The sequence below is a fragment of the Salmo trutta genome, chromosome 15, assembly GCF_901001165.1.
Source record: "Salmo trutta chromosome 15, fSalTru1.1, whole genome shotgun sequence".
NCBI lineage: Eukaryota > Metazoa > Chordata > Actinopteri > Salmoniformes > Salmonidae > Salmo > Salmo trutta.
The window spans coordinates 9,150,520-9,173,970 of record NC_042971.1 but is presented as its reverse complement, the minus strand read 5'-3'; the positions used below and the strand labels follow the sequence as shown (position 1 = coordinate 9,173,970).

The window sequence follows — 23,451 nt, the reverse complement described above, 5'->3', positions numbered from 1 at the left end:
TACCAATATGGTCTATAGTTTCTACCAAGATTGATTGTACACATGAAGATTGCTAAACTAAAGAGTGTTTGTTCCAACCCTGGATCTCCATGTAGGATTGTGTTGGTATTACTTTTTAAATCGACATGATTACGTTTGAAAGGGATTCCACATGATGCATTCACTTTGATGCAGACCCGGACTGAGAACATAATATATTGTAATCCTGGCCGCCACTGGCTTTAAAGTATCCCTTCAAATCCCTATTATATCCATCCATCCCTCTCTCCAGCCATGTACAGTAGGTGTGCTGTTTCTGTTGTAGATCAAGGTGGCCTACCTATGGGATGATTTGAACTCTCTGGGTGATGATATGGACTTCTGGAGTCTGGAGGAGAGAGATACTCTCCCTTAGGACTCCTCGCTACCATGTACTGCTACTGTTCCTAGAGATCTTGGGTCATTGAGACTGTCACTGCTACCATGAGCACTATTACTCCCTTTCCTGGTCTTTTTTGAGTAACTTGGTACCTGAAATCACTGTTAGGTTCATTGTAACGACCCACATATTCACAATCACTTGGTTTGGTTTGGTGGGGCTTGCAGTGAGTGGCTGTATGAATAATGCCACACATATACAATCCCTCTCACACAAAGGTCACACAAAGGTCACAAACACACACAGAGACGTGGGTCAACAACGGTGATATCCGGGCTGTATGGTTAAGCCCCTTAGTTCTTTCTGGCCCCGGTGTGCCATGTATGGTGCTGTGCTCGGGGGTCGTGACCTCTAAGCGCAGAGACAGATGGGGACAGGAGGGTTTTACTCCCTCCACTCCACTGTTAAATCAGCCAGGGACCTAGAACACCAACCCCCAATTGGACAAATACAAACAGGTCACAGAAGAGGATGTATGTTTGTAGCCTGAGGTGGTCCAGCGGTCTAGGCCACTGCCTCCAGAACACATGTACTTGTGCTCACATGGGTTCCAATCCGACCCACTGCTCTTCTAGCACACTTTCTCCTCCCAACTTTCCTGTTACTCTCTCGCTGTCCTTTCAATGAAACATGAAAAAAGCAAAGAGATGTTTGTTCGCTCATGAAGTATCTTCCTCCTCCCTGTAGATGTGGCGGCAACTCTCCAGATGGGGGCCACCCCTCACGCTGCGGGTCTCACACGCTCCCCCACCACCAAGCACCGTGAGCTGCCCACCATCAGCCTGACCAAGTCCTCCAGCTCCCCAAAGTCTGTCTCTGACACCACCCACCTCTCCCCAAAGTCGGCCGAGTCCCACCACAGCCCCCATCACAGCCCACGCAGGACCAGCCCCACGCCACACGAGGTGAGAGCTCTAACACTGTTTCACATAATTTAATCCTGATTTATTGCATAGGGAAAGTCACTACTTAATTCATATGGGGGAGTTTCTTGTTCAACTTAAAAACATGGTACAGTAGTCTCACTAACGGTAGGACTAGAAGACAATTTCAGATTGGCTTAGTATTTGAGTTTTGTTTAAAGGGATACTTCAGGATTTTGGCAATAAGGCCCTTTATCTACTTCCCGAGAGTCAGATGAACTCGTGGTTACTATTTTTATGTCGGTTTCCAGTATGTAGGAAGTTAGAGGTAGTTTCGCGTGCCAATGCTAACTAGCGTTAGCGCAATGACTGGAAGCCTATGGGTATCTACTAGTGTCACACACAATAATCTTCTACACAAAGAGATTAAGATGTTTTTTTTGCATTAGACATGCTGCTGACGTCTTTAGTCATGAAAATAAATGCAATGCTATTTTCAAATAATTGGGTTCAAATATTCCTCAAGATGAAACCGCTCATATGGATTGTCTCCTCCTTTTCAACTCTATGGTTAGGACAGATTGCTTGTTGAGATTAACAAAATGGCACAGTCATTCCTATGGATTTGCACGTCAGACTTCATGGATTTCATCATTAGCCTTTCTCTCTGTCTCTCACACTGTACTATCAAACAGCCTAGGCTTAAATAAATAAAGGCAAATACAACACACACATTGCTAGAGATAAGAGAAGAGGACCCTGTTGAGGTTGGGTGGTCTGACTCTTCTTTCATACAGTGTCCAGCTTTGTGCCTTAACCTTTCTCTCTCTCACATGGCACTGTCATGTAACATACTGGCCAAAGACAAATGCAGCACTTATTATACAATTCAAAAGATAAGACCCTTTTGGGTTGGGCTTTTAAACCATTTCTTCCATGTTTTAAAGCAGCAGACCTCTCCCTCATCCAGTGTCCAGCTGTGTGTTGTAGCTAGCTGATGTCTGTCCTGCGTGCCCCAGCCAGCCAATGTTGGGTCTAAGTCTCTCTGTAGTAGATCTTTATCCTCCCTCCCTCTCATCCATCTAAACCAGCCAGGTCAGGACAGGCAGCACCAGTAGCAGCTAGCTCTCTAAAGCTCATATTTACTGAGATAATCCCACTGCTGTGGATTATTAAGGTTGTAGTAGTTGTAAGTGATTATCCTTAAAAGGTTTTTTTGCTGGCATGGAGTGATAAAAAATATGCCTGTTACTTATTGTTTACGCATAATGTATCACTCAGACCCTATAATTAGACATACGGCCAGTCGACGAACAAAACACTCAACGTTTATATCAGTGTGTGTGTATATCCGTGTGTGTATCTGAACCCTATCAAAGTAGTGCACTATATATATAGGGATGTAGTGCAATATAGCCTATAGGGAATAGGGTGCAATTTCATCCTACTGGCAGCGATTGTTTGTATGTTTGTCGGCCTACAGCAGGGGTCTGCAACAAGCAGCCAGTGGGCCAAAACCGGCCTGCAAGTGATTTTCTGGGGTCCTCCAAAGTTTTTAGTAAAGATATATATATATATGTTTTTATCACCAGGAATGAATCCCCAAAATATTTGTATTTATGAAATCTGTTCCCAAGTATACAGAGACATACAGTGGGGTTAAAAATTATTGGATCCCTTGATAACCTGTATGCTCTCGTCGGCTGGCCCTCGCTACATATTCGTCACCAGACCCACTCCAGGTCATCTATAAGTCTTTGCTAGGTAAAGCTCTGCCTTATCTCAGCTCACTGGTCACAATAACAACACCCACCCGTAGCACACGCTCCAGCAGGTATATCTCACTGGTCATCCCCAAAGCCAACACCTCCTTTGGCCGCCTTTCCTTCTAGTTCTCTTCTGCCAATGACTGGAACGAATTGAAAACAATCGCTGAAGCTGGAGACTTCTAGTTCTCTCACTAATTTTAAATATCAGCTATCTGAGCAGCTAACCGATCGCTGCAGCTGTACATAGCCCATCTGTAAATAGCCCATCCAATCTACCTACATCCCCATATTGTTTTTATTTACTTTTCTGCTATTTGGAAAACCAGTATTTCTACTTGCACATCATCATCTGCACATCTATCACTCCAGTGTTAATTTTCTAAATTGTAATTATGGCCTATTTATTGCCTTACATCCTCACGCCATTTGCACACACTGTATATAGACTTTCTTTTTTTTCTATTGTGTTATTGACTGTATGTTTGTTTATGTGTAACTCTGTGTTGTTGTTTGTGTCGCACTGCTTTGCTTTATCTTGGCCAGGTCGCAGGTGTAAATGAGAACTTGTTCTCAACTAGCCTACCTGGTTAGATAAAGATGAAATAAAACAAATAAAGAAGGGGAAAAAAAGATTGATTAAAAAGATAAAGTAATACAAATACTGTGCAATATGTATTAAAAACTAAAACTATATTTTAAGTTAGAAGTAGGCATTGGTCTGAAGCCGAAAAATAAAGGAAATTCACGAGCACCACAATCCCTACTACTCTCATGGTTTTCCAGCACACAGCTTTGCCCTACTACAGTTACTATGTTGATCTATTACTTCAAACAAAGTGCAGGTTACTTAGGATTCAGACCTTCTGTCATCCTCGCAAGTGTGTGTGGGGGCGATGCTGGAGTATTGAAAACAGGTGATCCAATTAGTTTTATCTTTTTTAGATTTGTTTTTATTACTTGTTAAACAAAATCTATTTTACTGAGCAATTGTATTAGTATAAAACAAAATGTCATTAGCATGCAATATAGCTCAATCAAGGTATAACATTATTCTTTTTCAAATACAATCACTTTTTGGTGCTTACTTGTGGTTGATTTGCAGTGTACAAATGATTATCAAATCAAATTGTTATTTGTCCCATGCTTCATAAACAACAGGTGTAGAGTAACAGTGAAATGCTTACTTACAGGCCCTGCCCAACAATGCAAAGAGAAAAATTATAAATAATAATAATAACACAAGGAATAAATACACAAGGAGTAATGATAATTGTGCTATGTGCAGGGGTACGAGGTAATTGAGGTAGATACTATATATACACATATAGGTAAGGGTAAAGTGACTAGGCAACAGGATAAATAATAAATAGTAGGAGCAGCATATGTGAGTCAAAAGAGTTAGTGCAAAAAGGGGACCATGTTGGGCCACCAAAAGCGTCGTCGCACAAAAGCCAGGGTCCGGCAGGAGCCCTGGTGGCAGGCCAGTCTGGAGGAGTGGACCACGTCAGGCACGAACATCCGGTTATCTGGAGGAGAGAGAGCGAGAGAGGATCCTTGGGCTACTGTTGATTGCAAAGATGGAGGCCTATTTCAATGGAGTAAAATTAAAGTTAGAGAGTGACCTATGCCTTTAGTGAAAAGCCTAGAAGTAGAATAATAAGTGGTCAGATAAGTGAAAATTATGGCCAGTAAAAATAACTAAGCTTGTCTCCCAATTTAAAAAAAAAGATATATAAAAAATGTGTCAATACTTTGCCCCTTGATAACCAGCGCACTTCTGTATGTTGTAAAAGAGTTACATGGTCTCTGCCCATATCATTGCATAGTGCAGAAAATACACAAGATTTCAGGGGCCTTGCTTTAACCATTTTCACTGTAGTGTCCAAAACGTCTTTCAAGCTCTCAGGCATTCCCTTGGCAGCAAGAGCCTCTCGCAATAGCGGTTCTGGGAGGGAGGGGGGGGGGGGCAGTGCCCCTGTGACAATAATTTTGGACCACCTTGTGGCCCCCCTAAATGTGGAGTGTGAAATAATTTTTACATAACTCATTTTTGCTATCGTTTCTTTTTTTACATCCGTTATTAGACAGTGGCAACGATGATAATTATGAACATGGTCTTTTGCCTGCTAATGCCTGCAATGCAGTGAAGAAAACAATATGACAACAATAACGTCTAATGTAACTGGCCCCTCTAACAATACAACTGGCCCCAGCTTGGCCCCCCCAGTTGAAATGGTCTAGAACCGCCACTGGCCTCTCGGTGGATGCTGCAGTGTACCCAAGTGGCGTTGGCAGCAACTGCTTGCAGCTACCACTCCACTAGGTCTCCCTGTCATGGCTTTTGCTCCGTCAGTACAGATACCAACACATCTTGACCACCAAAGTCCATTTGATGTCACAAAGCTGTCCAGTACTTTAAAAATATCCTCTTGTGTTGTCCTGGTTTCCAGTGGTTTACAGAAGAGGATGTCTTCCTTAATTGACCCCCCCCCCCCATAAACGCAACGGACATATACCAGGAGCTGTGCCAGGCCCGCCACGTCTGTTGACTCATCCAGCTGTAACGCATATAATTCACTAGCTTGTATGCGAAGCAGTAATTGTTTCAAAACATCTCCTGCCATGTCACTGATGCGTCGTGAACCAGTGTTGTTTGATAAAAGCATTGTCTGTATAGTTTCTTTGGCCTTTTCCCCCAGCATTGTCCCAGCCATATCCACAGCAGCAGGAAGAATTAAGTCCTCCACAATAGCATGGAGCTTGCCTGTCCTAGCCACTCGGAAGCTCACCATATAAGATGCTTCTTATTAATGGTATCTGTTACTCAAAAGTCGTCTTAATTCTCGCTCAAAAAACTGTGGCTTATTTTGAAGTTGGCATGTTTTGTTTCTAAATGTCTGCGCAAGAGTGAAGGTTTCATTGAGTTGTGTGATAGTACTTTTGCACATATAACACACTGTGGCTGAGGAAAGGCACTACTCCCAATATATGTGAACCCCAAATCAATGTAGTTCTCATCATATTTGCACCTCTCGATGGTCCAACGTCCCTGTCTGTTGTTCGGTGCTTTCCCGGTTAAAGGGGCAGTAGCTCTTCGGCAGCATCAGATTCACAACTGTCAGTGTCCATGCTAGCTGGGCTAACAACAAATGTAGAATTACTGATGCTAGCATTGGATGTGCTCATGGAAGCAGAACAACTTGTGTCGTCGACAGGTGCAGGTGTAGTACTGCTGGTAGTAGCAGTACTACCAGTAGAGCTGGTATGTGTCTCTATGGATGCGGGCCTTACTTTTTTTTAACCATTTATCCATTTTCAAGCAAACGGAATGAGCAGCAGCTACATTTGGCTACATACGGACTGTTAGTGGAATTCCCGCAAGAGAGTAATGGTTAATGCACAGGTGACATGCAGATAAAAATAAGGTAAAACGGATTTCCGTTTCCCTGCATTAAAATCACCGGCCACGAGAAGTGTTGCCTCTGGGTGTGCATTTTCTTCTTTGCTTATGGCCCTCTACAGCTCGTTGAATGTGGTCTTAGTGCCAGCATCAGTTTGTGGTGGTAAATAGACAGCTACGAAATATATAGAGTGAGGGGGAAAAGTATTTGATCCCCTGCTAATTTTGTATGTTTGCCCACTGACAAATAAATTATCAGTCTATAATTTTAATGGTAGGTTTATTTGAACAGTGAGAGACAGAATAACAGCAAAAAAATCCAGAAAAACGCATGTCAAAAATGTTATAAAATGATTTGCATTTTAATGAGGGAAATAAGTATTTGACCCCTCTGCAAAACATGACTTAGTACTTGGTGGCAAAACCCTTGTTGGCAATCACAGAGGCCAGACATTTCTTGTACTTGGCCACCAGGTTTGCACACATCTCAGGAGGGATTTTGTCCCACTCCTCTTTGCAGATCTTCTCCAAGTCATTAAGGTTTCAAGGCTGACGTTTGGCAACTCGAACTTTCAGCTCCCTCCACAGATTTTCTATGGGATTAAGGTCTGGAGAATGGCTAGGCCACTCCAGGACCTTAATGTGCTTCTTCTTTTGCCACTCCTTGTTGCCTTGGCCGTGTGTTTTGGGTCATTGTCATGCTGGAATACCCATCCACGACCCATTTTCAATGCCCTGGCTGAGGGAAGGAGGTTCTCACCCAAGATTTGACGGTACATGGCCCCGTCCATCATCCCTTTGATGCGGTGAAGTTGTCCTGTCCCCTTAGCAGAAAAAAGCATAATGTTTCCACCTCCATGTTTGACGGTGGCGATGGTGTCCTTGGGGTCATAGGCAGCATTCCTCCTCCTCCAAACATGGCGAGTTGAGTTGATGCCAAAGAGCTCCATTTTGGTCTCATCTGACCATCATCAGATGTTCATTGGCAAACTTCAGACGGGCATGTATATGTGCTTTCTTGAGCAGGGGGACCTTGCGGGCGCTGCAGGATTTCAGTCCTTCACGGCGTAGAGTGTTACCAATTGTTTTCTTGGTGACTATGGTCCCAGCTGCCTTGAGATTATTGACAAGATCCTCCCATGTAGTTCTGGGCTGATTCCTCACCATTGTCATGATCATAGCAACTCCACGAGGTGAGATCTTGCATGGAGCCCCAGGCCCAGGGAGATTGACAGTTATTTTGTGTTTCTTCTATTTGCGAATAATCGCACCAACTATTGTCACCTTCTCACCAAGCTGCTTGGCGATGGTCTTGTAGCCCATTCCAGCCTTGTGTAGGTCTACAATCTTGTCCCTGACATTCTTGGAGAGCTCTTTGGTCTTGGCCATGGTGGAGAGTTTGGAATTTCGCATGTCAAAAATGAAAATGCTCCCTTTAATACCACACAGCATCAGCTTAATGATCTGACTGCCTATGTTTATCTTTGTTGTTTTTCTGTCTCTCACTGTTCAAATAAACCTACCATTAAAATTATAGACTGATCATTTCTTTGTCAGTGGGTAAATGTACAAAATCAGCAGGGGATCAAACACTTTTTTCCCTCACTGTAGATGAAAACTCTCTTGGTAAATAGTATGATCTGCAGCTCATTATGAGGTATTCTAACTCTGGCGAGCAAAAACTTGAGACTTCCTTATCATTAGAGATTGCGCACCGGCTGCTGTTAACAAAGATACACACCCCTCCCCCCTTCATTTTACCCGATTACAGGCATGTTCTGGACAAAAACTGTCCCATGGCTGAATCTAGTTGCCTACCATTTGCCTACAGACCGAGGTAAACATAGGCAGTCAGATCATTAAGCTGATGCTGTGTGGTATTAAAGGGAGCATTTTCAGAGAAGAGAACATTCCGTATAAGCAGCTTGTTAGTGGCCAGTGTCCCAATCCACTGTGAATTGTGCCCATTGCCCACATTATACATAAATCTCATTGCACAATCTCTGAGGGAGTAAGTCAGTGGCAGAAAAACATATCCTGCGTGTGGCCCTGGCCTTCTACTATTCAGGAGGCATTGATCCAGCCAGGTGTTGGTAAGATGTCAACCTGCTGGCAGCTCAAGGTTCCAGTAGAAATTATATATAACACTAAGGAAGCACTTTTATCCAAAGCCACTTACATTCCAGTGAGTATATGTTTTTTGTATGAATATGTGAAACTGTAGGAATTGAACCTGGCTAGGAATGGACATTGCTAGGAATTGACATTGCTCACACCAAGCTCTTACCAACTGTGCCACCCAGTATAACAGGTTTCCAGTGGCCTCATTGTTGACTGTCATGTTCTAAGGTTGACACGGCCAGTGAAGTGGAGGAGTTGGACATTGATGTGTCCCCAGCACCTTACACCGCTCTCAGAGGAGCTGCCAAGCTACAGGTCTTCATCGGCAGATACAGGTAAGGACTGGCAGACACAGATTTGGCCAAAGCAGCAGTATGCCTTCACTAAATACCAAAGGCATACTATTTAGTAGTATGCCTTCGGTATTTAGTAGATTGAATTGGAGACCAGTTCTGATAATTTTTTTCTATCTCAGCATTCTACTGTAACAATGCGATGAGATGGGTAATGTTTATAATACATTAGTGTTGATAATGTGACTTTATTTTTCCCCAGCTATAACCCCTATGATGGTCCAAATGATAACCCAGAGGTGGAGCTGCCACTCACCGCTGGGGAGTACATCTATGTTTATGGCGGTATGGATGACGACGGCTTCTATGAAGGTGAGCCTTCTCCAAAACCTTAAAGGGGCAATCAGCAGTTGCTACATCCAAAACATGAATTCTTAAGAAAATAACGTATAAATGCCTCATGAGCTTAGTTCAACTGTTGTACTCCATCAAAACCCAAAATATAAGGTTGTTTTACTCCAATGTTTGTAAACAAAGTAAACGTAAACAAATACTATATAGCCTCAAAACATGGTTCAAACTATCATTTTGATATCATGGATGGTCAGTCCTTGCATCTGTAGCTCTAAATTTGAATTTGAGTGGTTACATTTCTCCAAACCCATCTCTCAGCTTTTTACCAAAACATGGGCTGGGATTACACTTTGTTATTTTTTCTACTGCTCATTGGCACTTTCATTTCATAACAGTTTTATAAAGTTTGATTTTTTTACACTGAAAGTTCCCATTTTAACACTGACATTTTAACACGGTCAAGGTTTTTAGTGTCGACATACCAAACACAAGTCTGCCTCTCTGTGTCCCCCTGCAGGTGAGCTGATGGACGGGCGGAGAGGGCTGGTCCCCTCCAACTTTGTGGAGCGCGTCTCAGATGACGACATGATGAGTGCCCACGTTCCAGAGGGCACAGACATATCCCACAACTCCTTGCTGGACAGCAGCCTGCACAGTGCCAGCCACCAGCACCACCTCCGCCTGGGGGGCCCAGGTACCTCTGAGAGGACCGACCCTACGTTTTCAGCCTCCAACCCAGGTCCCCTATCCGTCTCTTTCCCCTCAGGGGAGCAGGTCTCGGACCCCTCCCTCCGACCCCTCTCCCCAGCCCCCCTCACCAACGGCCTGGACCTAGACCTAGAGGTGGGGGTGGACACTGTGCCTTACCCGCGCAAGCTCACCCTCATCAAGCAGCTGGCCAAGAGCATCATCATTGGCTGGGATGGGCCGCTGGTGCCAGCGGGCTGGGGCAATGTGTGGAGCTACAATGTGTACGTGGACCAGGAGCTGAGGCTCAACGTGCCCTTTGGCTCCCAGACTAAAGCTGTCCTAGAGAGACTAGACGTCAATCTCAAGGCCTATCGAGTGTCTGTGCAGAGCCTGACTGAGCGCGGCAGCTCGGACCAGCTCCGTTGCTCCATGCTGGTGGGCAGGGACGTATGTGTGGCGCCCACCCAGCTCAGAGTCGACCGGGTCACCGCCACCTCGGCCAGCCTGTCGTGGCTGCCCAGCAACAGTAACTATGTGCACATTGTGTCCTTGAATGAGGAGGAGATGGAGCTGGTGAAGGCTGGCAACTACTCGCTGTGCCTCAGTAACCTTACGCCCAGCCTGCACTACACGGTCAAGGTGGAGGCTCGGCCACACCAAACCCCCTGGGAGCTTCCCCAGGAGAGGCGGGAACACAAGACCGCCACCACTACCTTTACCATGCTGGCCGCAGGTAAGTGAGCAAACAGGGTAGAGAAATACTGGAGATCAAAGAGGGCTGAAGAACTGCTGGTTTAATTTTTTACATGAAAATATATTCCACTCGCCTGGTGTTCCCAGGTCTTTTAAACAGGCCCTGATTAGAGAGGACAAATGAAATCAGGGCCTGTTTAAGACCTAAGATTTGCTTGTCTTCTAATATTTATTACCTCCTCTCCCAGGCCCCCCAGATGCTCCTCTAGATGTGCAGCTGGAGCAGGGGCCCTCCCCGGGAATCGCCCTTATCAGCTGGCTGCCTGTCACCATCGATGCTGCTGGGACCTCCAACGGAGTCCGCGTCACCGGATACACCATCTATGCTGACAAGAAAAAGGCAATAACTGTAGTGTTGTGTTTCTGGACCTGAATGCACTGCAAACAGAGGAGAGTGTTTAAGGTTTTGGATGTAATGGGGATGAAATTATGCTGAGAGGGAAATGCTTTTGAAATTAGTTTGAATCGGCCTGTCTGTCAAGCCAGTGTTTTCAGAGAGGTTCTGTGCTCTAAAGACCCATTGAGTCTGTTGCTCTCTTCCTCAAGACGCTAGTTTGTGTTTAAATGTGCCATGGTATTTGCAGTGCTTCAGCTTGGGCTGTGAACAGTATCTGTGATGATGCCTTGTCCTATGCCGCTGACTTTTATATTCTTTAAGTCAGAAGTGTTTTACGTCTCTGTGTGAGGATAGTGTGTGTGAGGAGTGTTTTGCTGTGAGGATAGTGTGTAGGAGTGTTTTGCTGTGAAGATGGTTTTTGTTTGGAGTGTTTTGCTGTGAGGATATTTTGTGTAGAGAGTGTGTGTCTGTGCTGCTGACACTACCCATCTCCTCTCCTGCCATACCCTAGGTGTTGGAGGTGTCATCCCCCACGGCAGGCAGTGCCCTAATGGGCTCATCTCAAATCCAGTCCCTTATGATGGCCCACCAGCTCACCGTGCGCACCATGTCCGCCCACGGGGAGTCCACCGACTCTGTGCCAGTCAACGTGCCCGCCAAGCTAGCCGCCATTATGACGGACCAGGCCTCGGCTACCTCCGCCCCTTGCTCCTCCTCACCCCCCGTTCACCAGTCACCACCCTACCAGTCACCCACTGTCCACCAGTCACCCCCCTTCCTGTCTTCATCACCACCCGTACAGCCCCAATCCCCATCCTATGGGAACTTAGCTGCCAAAGTCTCCACGCTACCCTACGCCACGGCCTCACCGCCGCTAGACGCACACGCCATGGTCCCTAACGGGGGGCTGCCCTCTGCCAACTCTCCCCCAGTCCACACCCTCCACCTAGAGGCCTCCTCCCCGCTCCCTGCCTCGTACGCAGAGGCCTGGGCCAACCCCTTAGCCAAGTCTCCTGCTCCCCCTCGGGATGCCTTGGCAGTGCATGAGGCCACCATGTCACCTCCAGTAGCACCAAACTATCAGGCCAAGTTGCCATCAGTACCATCAGCCTATGAGGCTATGATGTCACCACCAATACAACCAGCCTATCAGGCCATGCTACCACCAGCCTCTCACATCAACACAACGGTACTTACAAAAATGCAACAACACCTCTTCTAAAACTCTCATCTAGAACTCTAGAACTCACCTCATGACTCCAGACTTACTTTTTCCCGTGGTGGCACTGGTGACACTAACATTTAAAGTTTGTGGCACCAGCCCATTATTCGGTCGCACCAAACTTTGTTGAGGCATCACACAATACTAAAAAATTTGCAATCATCTTATTTTTATGTGTAACCTAAACCAGTGATTGTCATGAATTTTGGGTTGATAATTACTCTATTGTTGCTATATTTTACTCTCAATATAGGGCTCCAGAATTGCACATTTATTCTGTTCAAATAGAGATGAATTTGCTTAGCAAAATGTTGTGTGTATAAATTAAATATCACATAAGGTAATTCATTTGAGGCTAATTCACCATCTGAGGAAGTGGAAACTCAAAATGCATTAGGTAGATCGCTAAATATAATATGTTGCTAGTTAGCCGTGGAATTGATGAATGTAACAGTAAATGTAATGTCCTAAAAACTTTGCAGCATACCCATTTATGTCTATAGCCTATGCAGTCTCCGCGCACGGTCGATGTTGAGAGTAATACCTACAGAAAGCTGAGACCCTCCTCTCACCAACAGGCACAACTGCTTTCAAAACGTTTATTTTGGCGCAATTGCATTTTTTTTAATGTTGCAATCGTTTTTCTCTCCCACTAGCCTACTCAGCGCGAAAGGAGAAACAGACACAGGGACAGGGCAGACACTTTCATGCAGGGATCAGAAAAATAATGCACATTAGGCTACTGTTTTATCAAATCAGGCTTTTAGCTGCCCCAAAATATGTTTTGAGTGACCAGCTTCAATTTGCAGTTCGCACCGATGCGACCAATCAAACATTTTACTCGCACAGCCTAAGAATCGCAAAATGCGACTAAATGGTCTCAGTCTGGAGCCTTGCAACTGCTCTAAAATATATAGTACTACAGGTATGTTATTATCTTGTTTACGTTATTATAACTATTTTAACTAAGTGTATGTTGTCTGTATGCCTGTCTGTTCTCCAGGTCAATGCGGCCTTGCCCCCCAACCAGAGTCCAGTCCCAGGCCTCGTCCCAGCAGCAGCCATGGAGCAGAGCAGAGCAGTCACAGAAATCCCCGGAGCTCCGCGTCCCGTCATGTCCATCACAGACTTTCTCCCCACGGAGGACTACTCCCGTGCAAACCTTTCAACCCCTGAGCCCTGCCCCACCCCACCCCAGGACAGACACTCTCTCCAGCCCCCCAAAGCCCCCTCTCCCCTGGAGTCAGAACCAGACTACTCCATGGAGAGGTCGACCACACGCCTGGTGTCCATGGAGGAGTTCCTCAGGCAGGAGAAGGACCCAGGCTTCAGCAGGCAGCCACAGGTTGGTTGGTTGGTTAGTTAGTTATTTAGTGCCGACTGTGCTTTTTTGGAATGTGACACGTTAAATATCATTGCCAGTTTTCTGGGCAGATGCAATATGCACGGCAACTCTGATGTGTTCTTTATTGTTCCAATGTTCCCCTCACATTGTGCTTTAATCCTCTGATGATGTTCATTGCCGAAAGAAACTCATTCTCACCCAGCCTTTCTCAACTCTTTCTCACCCAGCCTCACCCCTTGACTAGATGAACCAGTAACTCATCTAGGTATAGGAAAGGCTGTGGGATCCTTACCTCGTATTTATCAACATGGTGCTTTAGACTAGGGGTCGTGACCCCATATTTTTTTCAAAATATGTCGTTTTTTATATATATATTATAATATCGTCTTTGTATCTCAAAATCATTGTGAAGTGGTTACCCTTAAAAATCTAAATGAAAATTATTCAAATGTAAAATATAAAATTCAACCAGAGAGCACCCTTAGCTCATGGGAAAAGGCCGCACTCGACAGTTGCGCTTGAATCGTTCCATTGTGAATGGATAGGCCTGCTATGCTATGAAACCACACAATATTGCAGAGACTTTGATATTACCGGAAAATAAAGTGTGAGAAGGTTGAGGCACCGAAACTCACATTAGTACCTTTGTCAGATAGGAAAGAATTCTTATTGGAGAGAGTTTTTCAAAAGCAAACCATGCCCCCTTCCCTCAGCTGTGCATGTTTCTAACAGAAAATAGCATCAGTAAGTGTCCCACATGAGTGGTGACTGTGCACCTCCAATGCTTTGAAGAGCACTTTGGGACCTGCTTCCCAATCAGTTTGACTGTGATCCTGGCTCAGTCGACATGCCGGTAAGTGAAGTCAAACAGCTGATCGAGCTGTCACGGGACCGAATGCTGCAGGCGAACCATTTACAGGTAGTGACCTGTAAATGCATTCTGACTCAAAGGGATTCCACTTCCGTCTCCCTCTGAGCATTAAAACTCATGGTTCCCTTCATCAGCTCATATCTGTGTAAAGCTGGATTCAGTGCTCTCGTCTGCATATAAAAAAAAATAGATCCAGGTTGGATGTGACAGCAGAGATGACGTGCGTACTGTCGACCACGCCCCCTGACTTTGAGAAGCTCTGACTCGACATGCATCAACCACACCCATCTCATTAGTGGAGGTGAGATAAGAGAGATTAAGTTAGACTCATTTGCAATTGACTGTCATAGCCACAAATAAAAAAGTCAACATTGGATGTTAATTACATCATTTCTTTCAAATGGTTGGGGTCGTGCAAACTTTCAGATATCAAAATGGAGTCGTGGGCCCAAAAATGTTTGGGAACCCCTGGACTAGAGAGCATTGAGGATAGAGGCATTATACCAAGACATACCAATGTTCATAGTAACATTTCCTACTATGAAAATGAGCATTTGGAGGATTTACCTAGTCAATTTACGTTTCACTTGTATTGACATGATTGGTTATTCCACATGCTCTAAGCCTGCCCTGTTGTACTGTGTGGCTGTGCTCTGTGTGTCAGGGTTATGCTGTTGGCCTGGTGGAGCCTCCGTACGGTGCAACAGAGAACAGTAGGGGCTCGGACCTGTCTGATATCCTGGAGGAAGAGGAGGAGGACATGTACTCAGACCCCCCTGGATCCACCCTGGCCCGGGGGTACACCACAGGAGCCGACAGGGTAAACATTCACTACAAACACTTGATTTTACTGATCTTGCTGAGGACAGCCTCTGTTTTTGTTATGTTTGCTTTACTTTCCCTCTTTCATTCTTGAATTCACTCACTGTTTTGACTCTTTTTTTTTTTGTGTGTCACACTTCACCCCTACCTTATGCCACCGTGCCCTGCCCAACCTGCTCACATCCGCCTCCTTCCTGACCTCCTATCTCCATCTCCTATATCTAACCTCTTACCTTCAACCTGTTACACCCTCTCCTCTGTGACCCTTGACCCATGACCCCTGTAGCCAGACCAGTGGGAGGTGCCGGACAGTGACGAAGAGATTCTGGAGAGTATCCTGAAGCTTCCTCCACAGGCCCAGGCTCAGGCCTACCACTACCATCACGGTCATCATCACCTCAACAAGCACCTGTTCAGCATCCCAGAGGTCACTGATGAAGAGGACAACAGTGTGGACGAGGACTATAATCACCGTCGCCACCGAAGACAGTCCCAAGCCAGGCCCAGCCGCACACACCTCCACCCCGATGACCCCCACTACCACAGAACCCGAGACCAACCCCAGCCCCACCACCACCACCACCACCACAGCAGCAGAGCTGAAGCCAAAGAGCCTTTACCCAGACACAGTGGTGGTGCTGTTGTCAGGGCTCGGCCCCAGCACAGGGTCCACTACGCAGACACAGTAGACAGCATCAGCTACCCTGAGGAGGGGGAGCTGGTCCTCGGGCCCAGTAAGGAGATGTGGGTGCGTCAGGCCCCCCAGAAGGCCCACCACGGTGGGGGAAGGAATGGAATGGGGACGGTTTCCCTGGTAGGCGGGCTAGGGGACAGGCTCAGAAGAGAAGCCTTGCTACGGAGTCAGATGGCGGTCGCTGCGTTAACGTCCCAGGCCACCGGCCACGCACCATGCTCCTACCTAGTCAGCAAGACCGTTCGGACGGTCAAGTCCCCTGTGGGCTCGGTAGCAGAGATCGACATTGAGTATGGGACTGACGAGGAGGATCCATTGACCTATGACCGCGGGGAACGAGGGGAGGTGGTGGTGGAGCAGATGAGTTCTGAGTGGTGGGTAGAGGGGTCACAGCCTGACCCCCTCACTCTGGCCCTGCGCCGGGGAAAACCTGCCCTCCAGGCCATTGCAGCTGCTGCAGCAGAATGGGTGTGTTCTCACTCGTTGTACCCCGTGGCTGTATTTAAATTCCCTCTTCTCTACCGGCGTCTGTGTAGTTGGCTTGTCATGCGTCGCATGTCCCCTTTATCTGAGATCCTAGCGTCTGTCTGTCTGTCTGTCTGACGGCACCGTTGCTTCTCCAGACTCATTCAACCTGCACAAGGCCTGAAAAACCACCTGATCCTTATTGCATACTACTCATGTCTCTAACCCTGCAGTCCCTTACTGTACAACCTGAATGCAAGTTATTGTCTTATGTGCTGCTGTCTTTCTCTCTGACTGACTGAGTGTGTGTGTGTGTGTGTGTGTGTTTATGTTGACCAGGAGCCTGGCAGAGACCCTTCGATGGAGGCTAGTGCCGGGTGGAGCGGACAGGCTGAGCTCTCTCCTAAGCTGACCAGGGCAGAGGCCAGGCAGGAGCTCAATGGTCAGAATCTCATTCCTCATCCTTCTTCTCGCCACCCCCCCCCCTCTCGTGCGCTCTCTCTCTCTCTCTCTTTATCTCTGTCTCTCTTGTTCTGCGATCTCTCTCTCTTCCTCTCTCTCTGTCTGCCTCTGTCTGTCTCTCTCTCTCTCTCTCTCTGAGAAAGACACCAGGATGTCAGATTACGAGTTTGTGTGTGTATGGGGGGGGGTACTTTAACAGGGATAGGGTGATTGGGGAGAGCGAGAGATGGCCTGTAAGCTTAGAACCGGCTTAACTCCAAAATGGCTCGTCATGACATGAGATGGATGAGAGGAAGAGACAACCATGACAATAGTACCCTAGATTAGCCCACAGTGAAACCAACCAAGCTGGAGTCTCTCTCTCTCTGCATCTTTCTCTCTCTCTCTTTCCTTCCCTCCTGTCTCTCGTTCTGCCTCTTTCACTCTCTTTCTCTCGCTCTCTCCCTCTTTCAATCTCACAGCTGTGTTCTCATGGAAAAGCTCACAGATATAGTTCTGCTATTCTCAGCGGCAGGTGGAAGAACAAGGAACGTGCAGATACATACATAGGACACACACACATGCACTCTGCACGTACGCCCCACGACACCAGAGAGGGAGGGAGGGATCAGCAAAGATGTTGTTCTCACATACAGTATCTCCAGATATCTATACAGACAGAGGATATGAATGTGGTCTATTTCTTCCTGTCAGCTCTGCTCTGCTTGCCTATAGTCTGACTGTTGCTATATACAGATGGGCTGATCCCTCCTAATGAGATCGAACCTTGTCTCATTGGTGCAGCTTAAGTCCTAGTTAACTACAGCAGTTCACATTCCCTACACTGCCCTATAGGCCTGCATATAGGTCTAGGTAATCAGTCATCTTGATCACTACATCACATAGACCAGTGATGGGCAACTCTAATGGGGGTGGGGGCCACAACAAAAAGTATGTATTCATCTTAAGGGGGCGCAGTGACTGGCAGGTCTGTGTACCCACATCCATATACACACACATGCAGTCAGAGCTGGCCCAAGCCTGTTGGGGGCCCGAAACAAAACAGACATTTTAACAGAGTGGGAGTGGGCTCTCCCGTGTGGATTTGGAGAACTGTGGGAGTGTGGGCGTGGGGGATGTGTGTGGGTGTGTGTGTGACCAGGCAAATCCAGGTGTATGCACCGCAATGCTTAGGCTAACTGTTGCTCCAAATAATGTTGGATCTGTTTGTGTGTTTGCATGAAGAGAGCACGGAGCCTGCGCGGCCTATAGGAGACAACGAGGTGCGTATCTTTGTGGCGCTGTTCCCCTACGACCCGGTTAACATGTCCCCGAACCCTGATGCCGCTGAGGAGGAACTGCCCTTCAGAGAGGGACAGATCATCAAGGTATGGAACCCAAATGGTTAAAATGATAGTATTGCCTGCTGGAATAGTGATATCCCTAGCACCATGTTTTACATACTCTCTCATCTAATCTATCATTAATTATAGGCTGTTCAAGGCAAAACGTTTATCCATGTTATGCTTCTTCTATTAATGAGTTAAGACAGTAATAGCACAACCTAACGGCAGCCATCTTGTTTTCTCTCTTCACCTTCCCCATCTTCCATTTTCTTGTACAGATCTACGGAGATAAAGACTCGGACGGGTTCTACCACGGCGAATCGAACGGTCGTCATGGTTACGTACCGTGTAACATGGTGTCTGAGATTCAGGTGGAGGATGAGGAGACCAGAGAGACACTCCTGCAGCAGGGCTTCCTGTCTACCCACGCAAACATGGAGAAGATAGGTAGGCACAACTGTCAGTAACAGCACCAGTCAATCATCAAAGGGTTTTACATCTGTCAATCATATCAACAGCTAATCCCAGCTGGGTTTATCCCACAAGTGTCCAATTAAACAGGGCCCTTCTCTGATCCAAGTAACATACTGCCCATGGAATCAAACAATCAATCAAGTACATTTGAATTGTATAATTCTTTCTGTTTGGTGTCAGCTCAGTGGTTTGTATTGATGTTGTCAGCCTGAATACTTCACTTTAAAATATGCACCAACTGCGGTCTAACACTTTTCAGCAGGTGTGGGTAGGTTCTTTGTCGTTTTGTTTTAATGAAATCTCCATTGTCCATGTTGTGGAGTGGAAGTGAAAGAAAGTAAAAATGGCAATACAGAAGTACTGTAGCTATGACCATTAGGGTGAAGTGTCAGATGTTGTGAGTTTCATAACTGCCAACAGATGCTCCATTTTTATTTTTACTTTTGACTCCTCTCTTACTAGTCTTGAAATCAACCAGCTGTGACTCGATAATATACTGTACTTCAAACTTGAATAATTTGAAATGAAAGCAAAAGTCTGTGTTTCTTCACCACAATCTGTTGGGGGAAATCCTCACAACCGGTAAAACAGCAGCTGCGTCTTAGTTCATGGAAAACATTCATTTGACCTATTCACTTTTTACTGTAATTTACCCATTTACTTTGTAAGAATTAACAAAACTGGCCAAATTGCACTATTTGATTCAATTCTAAACGAAAAAAAAATTATAATAATCTGAGGGGTATCCTACTGAGCAAGCAAGATCTACTCAGGGTTTTCTAAAGCTAACCAGCTTCAGGTAGCCTCACATTCCAGCTCAGGCTTCATCCATATACTACGACGGTGGATATTGCTCGTCCACCCGCCGCTAACTCTAGCAGGCTTGTAACTGCACGTGCATATCCCACGTGGTTAGTCGAATGCCGAACTCTTCATTGAGACAATGCTGAAGCATTTATTAATGGGAAAGTCAGTGCCACATTTTCATTTCTGCCGAAATCAAAATGAAGGAAAAGTTATCTTGCAAATTCAAAGGCAAAGGCAAATGGCCTTTTAGAAATGCCTTCTTCTCTTTGGTGTGCTTATCAATGCATGAGCACCTTGTTTCCCACTCCTATCGATAAAATAATTGTATTAGAGGTCGACCGATTATGATTTTTCAACGCCGATACCGATTATTAGAAGGCCGATAAAAGCCGATACCGATTAATTGGCCGATTTATATATATATATTTATTTTAATTTAAAAAAAATTGTAATAATGACTATTATAATGAACACTTTTATTTTAACTTAATATAATACATCAATAAAATCAATTTAGCCTCAAATAAATAATGAAACATTCAGTTGGTTTAAATAATGCAAAAACAAAGTGTTAGAGAAGAAAGTAAAAGTGCAATATGTGCCATGTAAAAAAGCTAATGTTTAAGTTCCTTGCTCAGAACATAAGAACGTATGAAAGCTTTTAACATAAGTCTTCAATATTCCCAGGTAAGAAGTTTTAGGTTGTAGTTATTAGGACTCTCTCTCTATACCATTTGTATTTGATATACCTTTGACTATTGGATGTTCTGATAGGCACTATAATATTGCCAGTGTACCAGTATAGCTTCCGTCCCTCTCCTCGCCCCTACCTGGGCTCGAACCAGGGACCCTCTGCACACATCGGCAACAGCCACCCTCGAAGCATTGTTACCCATTGCTCCACAAAAGCCATGGAACAACTACTTCAAGGTCTCAGAGCGAGTGACGTCACCGATTGAAACGCTATTAGCACGCACCCCGCTAACTAGCTAGCCATTTCACATCGGCTACACCAGCCTAATCTCGGGAGTTGATAGGCTTGAAGTCATAAACAGCATAAAATGCTTGAAGCACACGAGCCTGCTGCTGCCTACCACCGCTCAGTCAGACTGCTATATCAAATCATAGACTTAATTATACATAATAACACACAGAAATACGAGCCTTTAGGTCATTAATATGGTCAAATACGGAAACTATCATTTCGAAAACAAAACGTTTATTCTTTCAGTGAAATACGGAACCGTTCCGTATTTTATCTAACGGTGGCATCCATAAGTCTAAATATTGCTGTTACATTGCACAACCTTCAATGTTATGTCATAATTATGTACAATTCTGGCAAATTAATTATGGTCTTTGTTAGGAAGAAATGGTCTTCACACAGTTTGCAACGAGCCAGGCGGCCCAAACTGCTGCATATACCCGGACTCTGCTTGCACAGAATGCAAGAGAAGTGACACAATTTCCCAAGTTAAAAGAAATTCATGTTAGCAGGCCATATTAACTAAATATGCAGGTTTAAAAATATATACTTGTGTATTGATTTTAAGAAAGGCATTTATGTTTATGGTTAGGTACACATTGGTGCAACGACAGTGCTTTTTTCCGTGAATGCGCTTGTTAAATCACCACCCGTTTGGCGAAGTAGGCTGTGATTCGATGAGAAATTAACAGGCACCGCATCGATTATATGCAACGCAGGACAAGCTAGATAAACTAGTAATATCATCAACCATGTGTAGTTAACCAGTGATTATGTTAAGATTGATTTTTTTTTTATAAGATAAGTTTAATGCTAGCTAGCAACTTACCTTGGCTCCTTGCTGCACTCACGTAACAGGTAGTCAGCCTGCCACACAATCTCCTCGTGGTGTGCAATGTAATCGGCCATAATCGGTGTCCAAAAATGCCGATTACCAATTGTTATGAAAACTTTAAATCGGCCCTAATTAATCGGCCATTCCGATTAATAGGTCGTCCTCTAAATTGTATCATAATAATTGTATTTGTCATACGAAAGTTTTACTCTGCGTGAAGTTTCAAATGTTTTCTGGCATTACTAAATTACTTGGTATTTTAACATTTTACAATTTTTTTTACACACAAAAAAACATTTGATTAAAAAAATCTTTAATCCGTCTTTCTCAAATGAAGGGGATGATAATGCAATCTTTGTGAGAGGGAGGGAATCTGATTTTATTGGTCCTCAACTGGCAGCTAAGATACTTCATTCAGGATAAGTAGAGTTTTCCCTGAGTTAGCCTGCCCCGGAGCAGGTTAGTTCTGAAGGATTCGTTACCATAGAAATTTACCTGACAAAAAAGTGAGCCACGTTCGTATGACTGGTTATCCCAAGTTGAACTCAGTGTTAACCAAAGTTACCTCACTATCTCCTCAAACCTGATTCGATACCCCTCTGTAGTTCAGCCTATCTGCTTTGTATGCTCTCGTAGTTTGTCTTCACTTAGACTTGATTGTGTCACTGACTGTTTTAGGATAATCATCCCAGCTTCAGCTTTTGCCAAGCCTAATTCTCTTTTAGTTTTTCATCGACTCTGTGTCATGCAAATCACTTTAGTTAGTGTAATAAGCTCTGGGGGCTAATTGCTTTGGACCCCCACAAACACACACACACAGGCGCACACACACACCCTCAGGAACCACACACGTCATTACCCACCCTGCCAACTAGATCAAGCTGACAAACAATGTGCTTCTATTTCCTGCTTATCGTTCCCCCACAATGATCTCTGCAGATGTTTTAACCCTTTCACTTCCACTTGGTCTCACCTGCTGTGTTCTGTTCGCTTTTTATTATTATTGGTTGGTTGGTTTTTAAAATGGCTTTTTACGGCCTTCAAACTCATTCTGTCTCTTGTCTGGTCTGCTTCTTCACGATTTGGTGTCTCTGTCTGTCTGTGTTTTTCTTTATGGTTTCAAATATGGTTTCCCTTTTTAAAACTCCATAAAGGCACTCGCTCACATGCACAGCTTCCGCGTCGGCCTGTCCCACCGCCGAAACCGAGACGATCCAAGAAAGGTGTGTCTCGCTGTCGCTGCTGACTGGCTTTCTCTCTCTCCTTTCTCCTTCCCTCTTGCCCACTCTTCCTTTGGTCTGCCTTTTTTTCCTCTCTCTCTATCACACTCCTTCTTGCTCACTGACCAGAGGGGATTTGTGGATTCACAGTATTAAATATACAGAACATTATAATGATCTGCCATAGACTGAGATGTAGTAGGTAGTTTTTTTTGCTGAAAATTAGTCCTAACACTTTTATTAATGCACTTGCACTTATATGCATGGTTAAAGCATTTGGATATAGGAGTTGCCATAGTTTTAGTGCGGTCCCATTCTTCAGCATCCCCTCTGATCTCCTCCATCTATCTGTGCCTCTGTCTATTCCTGTGTGACTGTCTGATATCATATCTGGCCTCAGGCTGCTCTCTCTAGGGTTGGCTTTGGTTTCTACGTTTTGGTTTGATTGTACTACTGAGTGTGTCAGAGCCAATTACAACCAGAGTGAAATGCTTTAACCTGCTTCTCTCTCCCCACCCTACCCTATCCCACTCCCGTCCCTATCCCGTCCCTATCTACTCTTCCAGTTGAGTCTACTGCAATGTGGGAGGATAGCTTAGAATCCTCCAGTCAAGGTTTGTAATGTATCCATCATTGGCTCTCTCTCTCTCACAAGCATGAAGGGACGCCCGCTCTAGCATCGACTGGAAACCTGCATGTATTAGACAAGATACACATGACATCATCATTATGAGACCTCTCTAAACCTTTCTCTAACTGCTCTAGCCTCCAACTGATATCTTGCATGTGAGTCGATCCACGCAATGAGTACCTTTTGGGTAGTGTAACTTTGTGCAAAAAAACTTTTTCACCAAACGTTTACATTCTGCCATCAAGAGCACATGTTCAATAAAAAACATGTTTTTCCATTACTATAGTAAGTGCCA

The 23,451-nt window shown here is 45.1% G+C and overlaps 1 protein-coding gene across 5 annotated transcripts in view; it reads left to right on the top strand.

Moving 5' to 3' along the window:
• Positions 1-23,451, top strand: part of LOC115148432 (peripheral-type benzodiazepine receptor-associated protein 1) — a 178,548-nt gene that overhangs the window by 141,599 nt on the left and 13,498 nt on the right. For 3 of the 5 annotated variants that reach the window (XM_029690321.1, XM_029690320.1, XM_029690324.1), the window contains 13 exons: positions 1,106-1,323; positions 8,800-8,906; positions 9,127-9,236; positions 9,736-10,641; positions 10,850-11,001; positions 11,510-12,187; positions 13,224-13,565; positions 15,101-15,256; positions 16,757-16,859; positions 18,104-18,246; positions 18,483-18,651; positions 22,460-22,528; positions 23,092-23,139. In XM_029690321.1, the coding sequence (XP_029546181.1) occupies positions 1,106-1,323; positions 8,800-8,906; positions 9,127-9,236; positions 9,736-10,641; positions 10,850-11,001; positions 11,510-12,187; positions 13,224-13,565; positions 15,101-15,256; positions 16,757-16,859; positions 18,104-18,246; positions 18,483-18,651; positions 22,460-22,528; positions 23,092-23,139 (3,201 nt within the window). The remainder of the gene's footprint in view (positions 1-1,105; positions 1,324-8,799; positions 8,907-9,126; positions 9,237-9,735; positions 10,642-10,849; positions 11,002-11,509; positions 12,188-13,223; positions 13,566-15,100; positions 15,257-16,756; positions 16,860-18,103; positions 18,247-18,482; positions 18,652-22,459; positions 22,529-23,091; positions 23,140-23,451) is intronic. The other 2 variants (XM_029690322.1, XM_029690323.1) reach the window with 2 other exon arrangements.